The sequence below is a fragment of the Manis pentadactyla genome, chromosome 15 (genome assembly GCF_030020395.1).
Source record: "Manis pentadactyla isolate mManPen7 chromosome 15, mManPen7.hap1, whole genome shotgun sequence".
NCBI classification, from domain to species: domain Eukaryota; kingdom Metazoa; phylum Chordata; class Mammalia; order Pholidota; family Manidae; genus Manis; species Manis pentadactyla.
In genome coordinates this window covers 2,803,250-2,818,614 of record NC_080033.1, presented here as the reverse complement: position 1 = coordinate 2,818,614, position 15,365 = coordinate 2,803,250, and the positions used below count along the sequence as shown (strand labels likewise).

The following is a 15,365-nucleotide window of genomic DNA, read 5'->3' as shown; positions in this document are numbered from 1 at the left end:
AAGAATCGCAGACCCCTTGCCTGGTGAACAACGGCACGCCGACTTCCCCGGCCCACCCGCTAGCAAGCCAGGGCCCGTTGCCATGGAGACCGCGGGCGCGGCGAGGCGGGGCGCGGAGGGAGCGAATGCGCAAGCGCGCGCTGCGACGCCGGCCTCGGCTCCGCGCAGCCGGCAGGATCGAGGCGAGGCGCCGCTCCACCCGCCCGGGCCGCCGCGGGGGTGCCCGGCCGCCTCCTGGAGCCTTTCCGTCCGAGCAGCCGCGCCAGGGGCTGCAAGCCAGCGCCGCGGCACCCCGGCGGCCTCTGCTCGGCCTGGCTGGGGCGGTCGGGGGCGGGGTTGTCAGATCCCTGCCGGCCGGGCGGCCAGCCAGACCCCGGCAGGGGCGGAGAGCGGTCGTCGGCTGTTCCAGGACACGTGTGAGCGCCCGGGGCCGGCTTGGGGAGGAGGGGCCTGGGAGAGCGCCGGGCCTCCTGGCCGGCCGCAGAGGGGACCGCTAAAGGCTCTGACCTTGGCCGTCTTCCGGGGAGTCTGACCACCCTCTCCTGTCACCTTACAGGATTAGTATCTGGGGACCACTGCAGCCCTCGGCCACCTCGTAGACTATTCACCACACAAGAGATTAGCGCCACCAGGTGTCCATGACTATGGCGATTAACCTTCTGGAGGACTGGTGTCGGGGGATGGACGTGGACATCCACAGGTCCCTGTTGGTCACGGGCATCCCGGAGGATTGTGGCCAAGCGGAAATTGAGGAGACCTTGAATGGGGTCCTCGCCCCGCTGGGCCCATACCTCGTGCTTAACAAGATTTTTTTGAGGGAAGAGAATGCCAAAGCTGTGCTCACTGAGGTTGGCGAGGGTGTGAATCTGAGGGCCATACCCCAGGAATTCCCAGGAAAGGGGGGCATTTGGAGAGTGGTCTGTAGAGACCCCACCCAGGATGCAGAATTTTTAAAAAATCTGAATGAATTCCTGGATGCTGAGGGGCGCACCTGGGAGGACGTGGTCCGCCTGCTGCAGCTCAACCACTCCCCACAGCCCCGGAACCAGACTCGGTCCCGAGAGAACTGGGCAGAAGCTTTTGGGGTGCTCCTGGGGGCAGTGGTGCAAATCATCTTCCACGTGGATGCAGAAATCCGCGGCCGGGAGGAAGCGAGGGCTCAGGACGCTGCTGAGGCCCAGGCGGTAGCAGCCTCAGCCTCAGGGAGGAAGGTCAGGGAGGGGCCAGGGCAGGCCGCAGACGGGGGCTCTGTCTTGAAGATGGAGAATTCTGACAGCTGGGATGCCACGGAAGACGAGGGGGAGCCCCCCAAACCTTTGGTTCACAAGGCCGGAGCTACAACTCGCTGTAGGAGAAAGAAGCAGAGGAAAAACTCCAAGCAGGAGCCAGTGGCCCGGAAGAAACCCAAAGGCCACCTTTCTGACACCTTGGCCTCCTTGGAAGATCCTGAGGCAGAAGATGCTGAAAATACGGAAATCTCAGAATATATCAGGGGAAACAGAAAGACCCGTGTGAAGCAGGAGGAGCCCGCTTTGCAGAAGCCCAGGGCAGAATGTGCCTGGACACCTCCCAGCAGCCCATCCCTCGATGCCCAGTCAGCAGCTCAGAGCCCTGGGGTTGCTTCTGGGTCAGACCAAGATGGTGCTCAGGAGGGCCCGCCAACGAAGAAGGCCGTGGGCTGGGCCTTGGCAAGGAGCCCTGCCCCGCTGAGGAAGAAAAAGAAAGTGAGCTTGGGCCCTGTGTCTTACGTCCTTGTTGATGCAGAAGATTCCAGGAAGACGATCCTAAGGAAAGGGCCAGGCGCGAGAAGGGATGCACCACTTCAGAAGGCGCTTCGAGGCCCACAGTGCATGGGGTCGCCAGCGTCAACGTCACGGGGTCCCAAGGCCAAGCCAGAAGGCTCTCCTCATGCCTCCAAAGGTGAGAGTGAGAAAAGAGGTCATCCGGGTCATGTCAGCGGGTGGATGGGGGGAGGAGCAGGAGTGGCAGGTGGGGGCGCAAAGGAGCCCAGGGTGTAGCTTGTCAAATGGTTGATGAGAAGGACTTCAGGGCAGTGGAGGGGGCATATGACACACGGAGAGGTTTTAGAGGGTGAGAGCCCCAGCCCCCTAGGAGCCCCTGAAGGCCAATCATGGGGGCACGTGGGGCAGGAGGCAGGAAAGCAGACCCACTGGCCTGCGCTTTGTTGATGAGTGTCGCTGTGGCATCCCCAAGGCCTTCTGTCACTCCGTCTGACCCTGCTCGCCCAGAAAGAATTGAATGGTTTGGGGTTACTGTGTTTGTCAGGAGAGGGAGCTTTGAGGAGGCCTGGTTGGGGGATAGAAATGTTCACACAGTCCAAGGAAGTCAAGAAAATTTCCAAACGCTGCGTCCCCCTGCTTCCCCTCTTGAGCTGTTCTGATTTATCCACAGAAGCCAGGAAGCTTTGATTTGGAGGACCCCCCATACCTGCGGAGTCGAAGGTGCAGGAAGAAGCTCCAAGTGGGGGACAACGTTTTCTCTTGTCCTTGATTGAACCAAGACTTTTGAGTCTTTGGGGGACCCAGTTTGTGGAGATGGGGCTCTCAGAGGTAAATTGTGTGAGATCTGAGGTGGGTGGGGTTGAGGGAGACAGGTGTATCTCTATGTTTCTTTTCTGCCAGGCCTGTTTTTCACCTCCTCGTAGATTCACCTTCAGAGGTTGGGGGTCACTAAGCAGATTGGGAGAATTCTGGAACTTTTACCTTTACACATGGGCCAGGGCCACTGTTGAGCCCTTCTTGCCCATCCCTTGCTCCCTCTCCTGGATGGTCAGCTGACCTCGGCAGGGCCTGTGTGCTGAAGAGCAGGGCGGCGGTTTTCCCCTCCCACCCTCTCTGTGCTTCGACCCCCGGCTAAGTTAAGCCCAGATCTTTGATGCAGACCGAGCTTCCTTGCCCCTCCAGCTGTCTAACTAGAGGGTGGAAGGGTCCCAAGAGTTAGTTTGGGGGGAAAAGAATGCCCACTTAGACCTTGAAGTATTTGACATTTAGGTTGGATTCCCACCTGGGGTAAAGGCCTCTCGGAAAGCCTGCAGGAAAGGGGGATGATTGGCGGGGAATGATGCGGTCATCCCCTCCAGTGCCACCAAACCTTCACTTTGAACATCGTTGAGGCTGACAATGAAGACCTTTCTCACATTGTAGTAAGAAAGGGGAAAAAAAAAATCTGAAAAGAATTGGTTGTTAATTCTGTGCTCTGAGTAGACCAGAATACCATGCCTCCTGTGTGTGTAGGTGGGGGCAGGGTGCCTGAAGATCAGTGCCTGCCAGCCCAGCCCAGGGAGGCCCAGGGCGTGCTCAAAGCTGCAGTCTGAGTCTGTTTTTCATGTGTTTTAAGGAAAAAAACTGTGAAAAATGTCTACTTGAATACACTGTCGGCCAAACCAGTCGCAGAGGAGACTATCAAAACATTACCTTGTGTTCATTAGTTAGCTTGTTTTTGTACAGGTCTCCAGGAGCTGTTTCTGCCGTGTATGTGCATATAATTGAATTTCTTATAAATGTGACTGACGAGAAGGGTGACAAGTGGGAGAATCCCTTCCTGCGCATGCCCTGTAATACAACACTCTGAAAGCCGTTTCCCTCTGTTTGTAATTCACAGGCTCTTGATAGGCTGTGATTTTCAGGCGTGTGACAGCAAGTAAATAAATATATTAACGTGGCACACAGTGATAATATTCTGTCCGAGTTTTAGCCCTTTACATTTTTAGGGTCTCTTACGACTTCAGTTTTTGTGATAAAAAAAAAAATGTGCACTGTTGTTAGATTCAACTTTGAAAACAAATTTCTTGTGACACTTCAGTTCAAAGTCCCAGATGAGTCTAACTGAAGATGCAGGAGAAAAAAACATAAAAAGGTTTCCTTTTGCATCTATTCATCTGTGTGCATCAAGGTTTTCCCAGAATGTGTGCAAAACAAAATGCAGGAATGAACTGGATCCTCGAGCCTGCAACGCTCTGAAACCTGATTTCAAAATCAGATCCATTAGGGCTTTGTTGTGTTAACAGATGGACACCAGGATCAGTAAATGTAAATGTATGTGTTACCAAATAAAGCTTAGCAAACTCAGTATCTGTTGAGTCTTACAGGTGGTGATGGCATGGACTATTTAACTTGAGAGGAGGGTTCCCTTGATGGACAGTCCACACCGTCCTAGACTCCCAGCGTGGCGGGAGCTGTTATCAGTTTTCCATGAGAGAAGAAGCTATTAGACGTCTGTCCTCTTTGCCATTCATATATGGCCTTCCACCAGTGTGAAAGGATCTCCCACTGATCTTGGGGTTTCTAGGAGTCCTCTAGAACAGGTACCAACTGGTGATGTGATCTATCTGAAAATGCTAGTTTATTTTTAAAAGCAGCTGGAAAGGTGAAAATGCGTTTATTTTTAAAAGCTGGAAGGTGAAACCGTTTCCTTGCCTTCCCTCCCCTCAGACTGAAGCTGAGGTCTTTCAGCTGAAAGTCTGAGTTTTCTCCTGCCCAAGCCCCTCCGCTGCCAGGGACTCCTGAACCACGGTGGGCCCTGCATCAGCGTCGCCTAGGGTCTTAATGAGAAAGGCCATTTCTTGGCCCCACCTGCTGAGTTGGTGGGTTGCATCCTTGGGGTTTGTGTCTGTACTGGGAATCTGTGTCTTAAACATTTCTCTGGAGAATGCTAAGGCACGTGTAGTTGGGACAGCTCTAGATGGGATGGTCCACCCTCGAGGAAAGGGACCTAGGGCCCTCGGGGGCCAAGGTTGGGCTTTGTGAAAGGTGAATGGAGATTGTCAGGGAGGGAAGGAAGGGGAAGATGAACTTTGGGGATGGGAGCAAATGAGGCCCTGGGTTACATGTGCATAAAGACCCTGCTGAAAGGGCCCTTCCCCTGCCCCCTCTGGCGAGAAGCCGTGTTTAACCGAGACTCTTAAGTGCCTCCCAGGATGCGACCTCTCTGGTTACCCTCTGGTCCATCGTTAAAGTCTGAAAGGCTCACATGGCCCGTGATGGAGGGGGCGGAGATCAGGGCTGGGGCTAGGTGGGGCGCGGGGAGTCGGCGGTGTCCAGCCAAGCCTCCGCGGAGACCACCTCTAGGACGGTGGCAGCCTGCTGTTCAGGGCTGGGCCTAGGAGTGAGACCGGCCAGAGGTGCCTCTGGGAGCCGGGGGTGATGCTGAGCAGCAACCGTGTGCCCCTCCGGGAGGGCCTGAAGGTAAAGCCCCCCATTCATCCCTGCTTTCACTCAGCCCGGGTTCATTGAGCAGCTGCGTGTGGCAGCCAGGCACGAGACAGATCCCTGCCCTCCTGAGGCTGACATTCTAGTGAGATCTGAGAGTCTGTGTAAGGGGTGGGAGTGCAGAGGTGAAATACCAAGCGGGAGAGGGGCCAGGTGAGTGAGTGTGTGGGGGAGAGTGGGCTGCGTTACATAGCGGCCAGGGAGGGCCTCTCTGCGGAGGTGACCTGTGCACAGACCTGACGCAGACTAGGGACAGACAAGCAGGGGGCTGGTGGAGCCGCATTCCAGGCAAAGGGAGGCAAGAGGATGCCAACACGGGTGGGCTTTCTGATGGTCCCCAGTCCCAGAGAAGGCTGCTCATCTTCCTTGCACCACATGTCACGTATTGTGTTAAATGCCATGAATTAACACAATAAATGGGTATCTTTGTTCTACCTTGATTTTTTTAAGAACTGTGGTATAAAATACACATAAAATATATCATTTTAACCATTTCTAGGTGTACAATTCAGTGGTATGATAAGTACATTCACATTGTTGTGCAACCGTCACCACCATCTATCCACAGAGTTCCTCATCTTGTAAAACTGAAACTAGTAAACAATAACAGTAACTTCCCTCTCCGTTCCTCCCAGCCCCCGGCAGCCACCATCCTGCTCTCTGTCAACCTGACTACCCCAGGGACCTCCTATAACTGCGATCATACATTGATTGTCTTCTGGGGACTGGCTTGTTTCACTCAGATACTGTCTTCAAGGTTCTTCTGTGCAGCATGTGTCGGGACCCCTTTCCTTTTTAAGGTTGAATAACATCCCATTGTATAGAAATACACTACGTTTCGTTCCTCCATCCGTCCAGCGATGGGCGTTTGGGTTGCTTTCACTTTTCGGCTATTTCAAGTAGTGGTGCTATGAACACGGGTGCGCCTTTGTAACTCTCTGAGTCTCTGCTCTCAGTTCTTTTGGGTATATACCCAGGTAGGGAATTGCTGGGTACTCCTTAACTTTTTGAGGAAATGCCATACTGGTTTTTCATCACACTGCCTTGATTAAAATCCCAGCCCGGAGTGTTCTCTCCGCAATGCAAAACTGTAGAGGCAGGGGAGCTCGACCCCATGGCAGAAACTTCCCCAGCCCATCTGCCGCCCGTCCGCTCCGGTTTCACTGTCATAAAAGACTGAACCTGCAAGAAATTTTGCCGGCATAATCTGGCATGTGGTAGATAACTTTTGTGCTTATTGTAAGTTGGGGTGTTCTCTTAACACCTCTTTGTGGGAAAGAATGTGAGCAGTTGTTAGTGTTAAAAATTCAGTGCTGAAACAAAAATCTACCACTGTTTTTCCAAACATTAGGATCATTTTAATTGGAGCCTGTGACTGTTTAATTCCTGTGACTGCAGGGCGAATGGTTTAACTTTCTTACATGTACAAGAGACAAGAAGAGGGATGGGCCTTGTGGGTTATTACAAACCATTACAAAAGTTTGAATCCATAATAACAGCAGAACAGAAGAGCAAATCTGGAAATAGGCACGTAGATTTGGAGAATTTCATTTGGGGATTTTGCAAATCACTGGAAAAAAAATTATTGAACAGATCATGCTGTGGCAGTTAGGTAATGAGGGACTAGTTTTTCTTGTGAAAGATTAATTCCAGATAGACCAAAGACACAGTATAAAAATATAATCCTAAATTTTAGAAAAAAGTACAGGTGAATTCATCCATCATTCTCATGTGAGAAAGGCCTTCCTACACAGGATACAAAATCAAGGGGCCAACCCAAGGAAGAAATTGATTCATTTGTAAACATAAAAATTAAGAACGACCATGCGGCAATTACTTTAACTAAAAAGACAAATAATATGCTTGCAAAACATTTCTAAGACACATCATAGCGAAGAGCAATATTTTAACTTTAAGAGATGATTCAAATTAATAAGCAAATGATGAACAAGGTAACAGAGAAGTGGGTGGAGTATTCCGAATAGACAATTTGCTGGGGACAAAAATAGCACCAATGACTGAGAAATCATGTGAAAAGCAAGCTTACCGCCCTCCTACTGCAGAGCAGATCAGAACAAGATAGCATTTGGCACCTGGTGGGCAAATCTTTTTACATTGTACAGCCTCCCTGCTGGTACAAGTATCAGGAAAAGGCAGCTTCGGATTCGCTTAAATTGATGTCAGCCTTCTGGAATTTCCATTGGTGTTTGATAATTACAACTACTAGTTTCAAAGAACACTGGTGAGCCTGTATCCTTTTTACAAAATATCAATTTGGTGGTGGACTTGTGAGCCACATATTTTTTTGATTTCCTTTTTTATATTTCCCCACGTGAAGAAAACACAACACAGCAGACATTTATAAGCACCCAAACAAATGCATGCTGTCATCCAAACATTAGCCGGTGTGGTTGGGTTAACTCATCCCCCCACCGATAATGCAGTGATTTTTCTCTCCATCTCTGCTTTTAGGTGTGCACTTTGCGAAAGAAGGGGACAGAGAAGGGGTGATGGGGAAGATCAGAGACTGACTGTACTGAAGCTCACCACAGGCATGTCTAGGCCTGTGGAATTGCCCCCAGGAGTCCCGGGTTGCCCTGCTCAGTTGAACGTGAGGCACAGCTTGCAGATGCGTTGAGTCCCCGCTCTTGTCCAGGCCTAGTGGCCTTGCAGTAGCAAGAGAATCCGGGGCAGGTCTCAGCCTGGCAACATGGTATCCATCATCCTAGTGTTCGCTGTTAAGATTGGGCGTTTCTCTGTGACGTCTGCAATTTTGATAAGGAAAGTAAAGGGTGGTTAGATAAACTTTAGACAATGGTTTCATTGTAAGACCACATTTCCTGCGACTTCACTTTCAAGCCTCTGGCTCCATGTCGTGGATGTACCTCCTGGGTTTGCACAGCGAACTGTGGAAAAAATTGTTACCATATGAGAAGATAAGGAAATTTCTGGAAAAAAAATGTACCGGGTAGGGGTTACTGCATAATCCTCCCAAAATGCACACACACATAAAAAGGTAAATATACTTTACATATTTTAATTCATTTAGAGGTATAGAGTTTGTGCTTCTAGCCACTGAAAGTGGGAAAAAAAGATAAGCTGCAACCTGGGAAAGATATTAACAGCATATAAAACAGACATGGGCAAATTCTTTAATTTACCAAAAGCTAATACAAAATAAGAAAAAAGCCTGGCAGAAAATATATACAAAGGCCACGAATAGGCAGTTTAGAGAAAGAAAAATGGATAGTAAGTGTGTGAAAAGAATGATGCTGAACCCCATTCCTAATTTAAGAATTAAAATCTAAAGCAATGAATTATAGTTTCTCATCAATCAGAAATCTTAAAGTTAAGTGACACCCCACTGCTGGTGAGGCTGTGGAGAAGTGGGCAATCTCATCTGCTATTGGGAAAAAGATGAATTTGTCCAATCTAGAAATTATTTAAATGCCTGTGATTTCAGGACTTGGTAAATCAATTATTGGACATCCTTATGATGAATTACCACATGCAGATGTGAAAGGATTTCTAAGCTATCTCATTAAGAAGAAATAGAGAAAAATGCATGTTAAGATCACATTTAAAGATGAAAAAGTGTATATAGAAATGCTGGTCTAAAAATGATCTATTTTCTCTGAAGTAAAAAGTAAACAAGAATAAACTGTCACTGTTGTTATTTTGGGGAGAGAGACTATGGGGGTGTGTTGATAAGGAGAGTCTCAGTCTTCCTGTTGTGCCTTTAAATACTCTTTGACTATTCCATCTGGGAACAACTGATTAATGAAAACTAACCAGGGTTAGTAACCACGTTGGAGAACCATTTGGAAGTTTCTTTAAAGTTAAGACACACCTCTGCCATATGATCTGAGCATTCCGCACCTAAATGATCACCCAAGAGAAGTGAAAACATGTTCACCAAAGACATGCACATGAATGTTCCTAGCAGCATCCTTGCTCAGAAGATCCCAAATCTGAAAATAACCCAAATGTTGTGCCACCTTTTGTTTATCCAGCCACCAGTTGATGGACAAGTGAGAGTTGTCTCCACTTAGGGGCTCTAAGGAATAATGCTGCATTGAATGCTCACGTGCACGTGGATGCTGATTCTCACGTCCCTTTGGGTAGATGCCTAAGACGGGTACATCCGTTTAATGGACTATTTCTCAATAAGAAAAAGGAATACCTACAACAATATGGACGAATCTCAAAGGCTTTATGCTAAGGGGAAGAAACCAGGCACAAAATACACATACACACTTGTCTTAGGTGGTGATAGGAAATAACATAGACTGGTGGCTTGTAAACAGCAGAAAATTGTTTCTCACAGTTTTGCGGGCTGGAAGTTGTGTGATCAGGGTGACAGCCCGGTTCTGGGGAAGGTCCTCTCTCAGGTTGCAGGTAGTGACTTCTTTTTGTATCCTCACGTGATGTAAAAAGCTAGGGAGCTCTCTGGGGTCTCTTTTATCAGGGCACTAATCGTATTCGGGAGAGCCCCGCCCTCATGACCTAACTAACCACCTCCCAGAGGCCCCCACCTCCTGCTGTCAGCACGTTGAGGGTTAGGAATTAAGCGTTTTTGGGGAGCAGGGCACAAACATTCAACCCATAACACTACTGGGATTCCATTTATAAGAAGTTTTACAACAGGAAAACTATAGTGAAAAAAATCAGAACTGTGCTTACTTCTGTGGGACGGACAGGATTGGCTGCGAGGGGGCACAAGGGGACTTCATGGAGTGGTGGTTCCTTTTGCAACCTGTGACTTTGACCTTTCTGAGGGGAAGGTGCTTGGTTATTAGAGGATGTTAATGATTCAAGTGAATCAGACCCTCCATACATGACTTGCATACATCCTGTGTCTGGGATGGTGACTGCACAGGTGGTCGCTTCTGTCCAGACTCTTGGAATTATGCACTTAGGACATGTGCATTTCTCTGCACATAACTTATACCCCAATAAAAACAATTTTTAAAAGTAACCAAGGGTATGGGTGAATGTAGTAACCAGAATGTTGCTCATGTAAAACCTTCATAAGATTGTATATCAATGATACCTTAATTTTTTAAAAAGTAACCAAGGGGCAGGTTTATGTTCATCTTTGGAGTTCTGTGCACTGAATAATTAACAGTCCAAACCGTACTATGTTGAACACGAAAGCCGCATCACTGGTGTGGCAGGCTGGATGCATTTTGTGCGCAATCACAGATCTTGCAGTAAACTGACGCTTCTGATGCAACGTGCTGTGGATGAAAATTGTTGCAGCTCAGCAATTGTGGATGAAGATTGTTGAAGTCTGTGTTTAAGGTTCAGGCCTGAGCTGTCCATTCTTGGAAAACTGTGCATGTAATTCACATCAAATGTGTGGATGTCACATTCAGTTCAAGGTCAGGGGCTCAGTATTAGCGGGGAGAATGCTTGGTCCATGGTGAGGGTGTAACAGATCTCCACCCCAGGGGAGCTACCGGAGAGGGTTTTCATGTTGCAACCTGTGATTTTGACCTTTCTGAGGGGAAGGTGCTTGGTTACTAGAGGATGTTAATGATTCAAGTGAATCAAACCCTCCATATTTGACTTGCAAACATCTGGATTGGTTTAACTGAACCGATCTTGACACATAAAGCAAGCTATTTAGAATCTGCTACCCTCTGAGAATGGCCAGAACGCTCAGGACAAGAGAAGTGAACAGAGCGGGTTAGTCCTCGTGGGTAGTGACGTGGATTATGAAGCTGCAGCGTCACCGTCGTAATAGAGAAATGGGCCAGCAAAACAGTGGGGCAGGGACTTGAGGCCAGAAGTAGAACTTCATACACCTGGGAATTTAGACTCCGACTATGGTGCGATTCATTTCAAATTAGTAGGGAAGAAAAGGGGTTTTCTAAACAGCTGGTACTTAGAAAACTGATCATCCATTTGGGAAAAAGGACTGAAAATGGGCTCTCCACCTCCTCCTTTGTATTCCCAAATACTTTCTCGGGGGGATCAAAGACAAAAATGTAAAAACGACATCAAGAAACATACATTTACATAAAAACAGGAGTGTCAGTACAGCCTGGCGGACTGTAATTAAAAATACTGTATTGCATATTTGAAAATTCTAAGAGAGTAAATCTCCGGAGTCCTCATCACGAGAAAAAAAAATGCAACTGTGTGTGGTGGTGGATGGTAGCTAGACTTTTTGTGATGATCATACTGCAGTGTACACAAACTGTACTCCTGCAATCAACATGTTTATGTCTATTATACCTTAATCAAAAATACTTAAAAGGTATTTACTAAAAAGTATTTAATTTGCCTCACTGCAGAAGGCATTTCTGAGAAGGACCCAAAAAGCCCAGAAGTCAGAAAGGAAAAGATTAATCGACCTGAGTAAAATAAACATTTAAATCCTCAGGAAAAAAAAAAAGTCCTCAAGGTCAAAAGATACATGACAAACTGGGGAACACATTTTCAAGTATAGCGAGTCAAGATGAGTTTTCTTGATTTACAAAGAGCTCCTCCATGTCAAAGAAAAAAGAATAGTCTGGAAAGGATCTCAATAGGGAATGCACCAACAAATACAGTGAACAAAAAAAGTTGACAAAGGGTTTACTTATTTATTATGTAACATTATGGAATATGATGTGCCAAGCACACTTTTAATATCTACTTTTAAGCCTAAAATAATATGGGAAGGGAGACGCTATTTTGCTCCTCATTTTTATAGATGATGAAACTCATCTTAAACTCATTGCCCTAAGAGGTCAATAAGATCAAGGTCACTCTGTTGGCAAATGGTAGAGGCCAGATTTGGACCCCCTGGCTGCAAACTAGGCTCTTAACCAGGCTGCCACACTACTTTCCCACCTCTCTCACGATTAAAATGAGTGCAAAGCCAAACAACCATGAGATGTCATTATTTACATATCAACGTGGCAAAAGTGGAAAACTTTAGGGACACCTGCGGCTAGGTGGGGTCTGGAAACTCAGACACCGGGCTGTTCTTAGTAGACAAGAGAATCAGTACATCCTTCCGGGGGCAATGTGGGGCTTCCATCACGGTTTGAAATACACTCAAATGGGTTGAGATGCTCGTTAAAGCATTTTTGTAAAAGGGAGGAAGAAATGGGGGACAATCTGGTTAAATGATTTGTGGGACACTAGATATACCATGCAGTTGTCAGAATGAAACCGATCTGTGCTGATTTCCAGGCCATAAACATACCCTAAATGTTCAATTGGATGCATTTTCATTAACAAAACACACCTGTGTAATCAACCCGGATGAAGAATCAGAGCACCCCTGACCCTCCTTTGCCAACCTCTATTCCCTCCCACGTCCCGTCCCACCACTGCCAGATCCTGCAGGGAGGGCCAAGTTCTAAGCTGTACCTTTTAGTGAATAGATCACATTGCAGATGAGATGCATTATAATCTCTTTGTTGAATAGCTTTAAAAGGAACAGCATACATGACACCTGTTAATAAATGCATACAGATATATTCCTTTCAGGAAGGTACAGGTACTTGTTTACAGTGATTGCTCTTGAAGTGGGGGGGGGGGAGGAGAGGGCAAGAGGAAAGGTACAAGGGGTGCCTTCAGGGTTTATTTTGGTTTCCTATACTTTGTCAATTTCTAACCAGGCACTCCTATTGTTGTTGTTTTAAGTAGTAAATATTCAGCCATAAAAAGGAATGCAGTACTGATACACGCTATGATGGGGGTGAATCTCAAAAACACCAAGCTAAGTATAAGAAGCCATGCACAAAGGCGACACGTGCTTGAATTCTATTTATCTGAACTGGCCAGAAACGGGAAATCTATAGAGACAGAAAGTAGATGAGTGGTTGCCAGGGGCTGGGGGAGAGGGGAGCATGGGGAGTGGCTTCCCTTTGGGGTGATGAACACGTTCTGGAACTAGGTAGAAGTGGTAGTTGCCCCAGATTGTGAATGTACTAAATGCCACTGAACTGTGCACTTCAGAATGGTCAATTTTATGTTACCTGAAATTCAATTCAAATTTTTCGAAAGTAGTAGGAAAAATCTGGCAGCTGGATCATGGACCTGTTCTGAGGGGAGCAGAGAAGGGATTCCTTATATTTTTCTTACATTAAAAAAGCTACCAAGCCAAACACATGTGTTAGATGCAGAAACCACATTATGTCTCTCTGCTAGGTAATTAGTTCTGCTGCAGATCTTAGAAGAAAGTTCTTCCTGTCACTTTTAGATGTATTTGAGGTTTCTAATCACCATGTTTTTGGGTAGGAAAGTTTTCTGGGATTTAAAATCCCAGCCTGGGCTCACCCATTCTTGCAAAACTGGAAAAGCAAGTAGACTTGCAAATCGTCTAAGTCTGGTCACTCAAGTAAAGCAAAACTGTGGGAATGTTCTGGAACAGCAGGAAATCTGTACCTAATGTCCACAATTATAGTCCACTTGCATTCTCAGGCATGTTCTGTGTGTTTCTCCCATGACTTTCACACTTAGATGAGCAACAGCACTTAATGAACGTTCAAGATCAAAACTCTGAACGAAAAATTTCCTACCTCTGCTCTTTTTAAATTCTGTACATGCTTAACTGAAGCATTTGCTGAGTGCAAGAAGATGAGCTGCCCTAAAAATGGTCAACATGTGAGAATAGGGAGGAAAAAAGCTGAAATAAACAACCAGAAAAGAGAGGCATGTCCGTAGCACAGGGGGATTTGCTCCGATAAATACTGAAATGCATTTTGAACCTACTACCATTGAAAGAGTTTAAATACAGACAGAAAAATGGGAGGATATTGAGTTTAGAAACAGAGCTGCATTTATGACACAGGTGGGGGTCTCAAATCAGCGTGGGAAAGATGAATTATTCAGAAAATGGTGTTGGGACAGCAGCCTAGCTAACTATTTGGGGAAACAGAAGTCACTCCTTATGTTAAAATAAATTCTAGGGAGAGCAAAAATGTATAAAATGAAGTCATCAGTTGCAGAGGGAACGGTGGGTGGACAACCGATCATCTTGGAGGGCGGAAGCTTTTCAAAGCTGAGTGGACTTGAGGCGTGCAAAGGCGTGTGTGGTCACCTCCACACAACGGTGGGTCAGAGCTGGGACCAGCTGGGGAGTTCCAGTCTTCCGTAACCGAAAGCACCCAAGAAAACTGGCTGCTTAGCTCCTGTGACCAGAGAAAAGTTAAATTCTTAGTCACATTTTTAATATGAAAAAATATAAAGCCAAGAGATAGCGCAAATGGGGGGGAAAATAGACCGAGGTTTTCTACCTTCCTTTCTAAAGAGTTCGTGAAAGTGATCAAGGGAAAGAAGAACAAGTCCTGAGAAAAATGGTTAAGGAACACGGATGGGAAGTTTACAGGAAAACAAATAGCAAAGGCCAGTGCACACGAAAAAAGATACTCATCCCCACACTTAAAAGAAATGCACAGCAAAAGCAGTCATGAGATACAGATCCATGGAATAGAGTTGAGATTCTAGAAAACAACTCAGGAGATACTGTTTTCCCCATCTCTTAACTGACAAAAATTCTAAAAGCTGTGTAATATTGATGCCAGGGTTCTTGTTCATGGAGCCAAAGAATGAACTTCACAGTCAAGGTACAGAGCAAGGTACAGGCTTTTGTTTAGAGAGAAAGTGAGAGGACAGAGCTCCCGGTTCACGCCAGGAGGGGACAAGAGAGTCCGTGGTTGGCTCATTGTCTAGGGGTTTTACGCGCAGTTGAGGATTTTCAGGAATGAGGGTAAAGGGGTAGGGGTGCAGATTTGTTGAGTGGTCCCAGGATGCTCATTTTTGATGAATAATAGAAGAAATGTTCTGCTCTGATTCTTTCTCAAGATAGCAGTTTCCCTCTGGGAGCATGTCAAATTAAGACTGCCTACCTGGCCCCCAAGGTGGGCTGGGTTGTTGCCTGTTTGCTGAAGTAAGTTAAGAATCTTACTTCTTAACTTCTTGGGCTGTTTATAGTTGGACTTGCTCAGTAAATTAGTCTTTTTCCTAGGTTGCAAATTACGTGGTTAGGATCAGAGAAGGAAATAGAGCACGTAGGTACGGTTAAAAAAAGCTGGGCCTTTTAGCAGGCTAAGGTAAATTTTACAGTGTCATGATTTAAATTGATACAGTGAAGTCATGGGTAATGCTGAGACACTTTTTCTTTATCTGCAGAAC

The 15,365-nt window shown here is 46.7% G+C and overlaps 1 protein-coding gene across 1 annotated transcript; it reads left to right on the top strand.

Moving 5' to 3' along the window:
* Positions 1–283: 283 nt before the first annotated feature.
* On the top strand, positions 284–4,088 carry PNMA8A (PNMA family member 8A). The gene is made up of 3 exons (XM_036885911.2): positions 284–416; positions 557–1,920; positions 2,413–4,088. Exons 2-3 carry the CDS (start codon positions 639–641, stop codon positions 2,427–2,429), a joined length of 1,299 nt encoding a protein of 432 aa, XP_036741806.2. The 5' UTR covers positions 284–416; positions 557–638; the 3' UTR covers positions 2,430–4,088.
* The last annotated feature ends 11,277 nt before the right edge of the window (positions 4,089–15,365 follow it).

Bases quoted from the DNA above. Each gene is read 5' to 3' on its own strand.
- PNMA8A (XM_036885911.2), top strand. From the start codon at position 639: ATGACTATGGCGATTAACCTTCTGGAGGACTGGTGTCGGGGGATGGAC.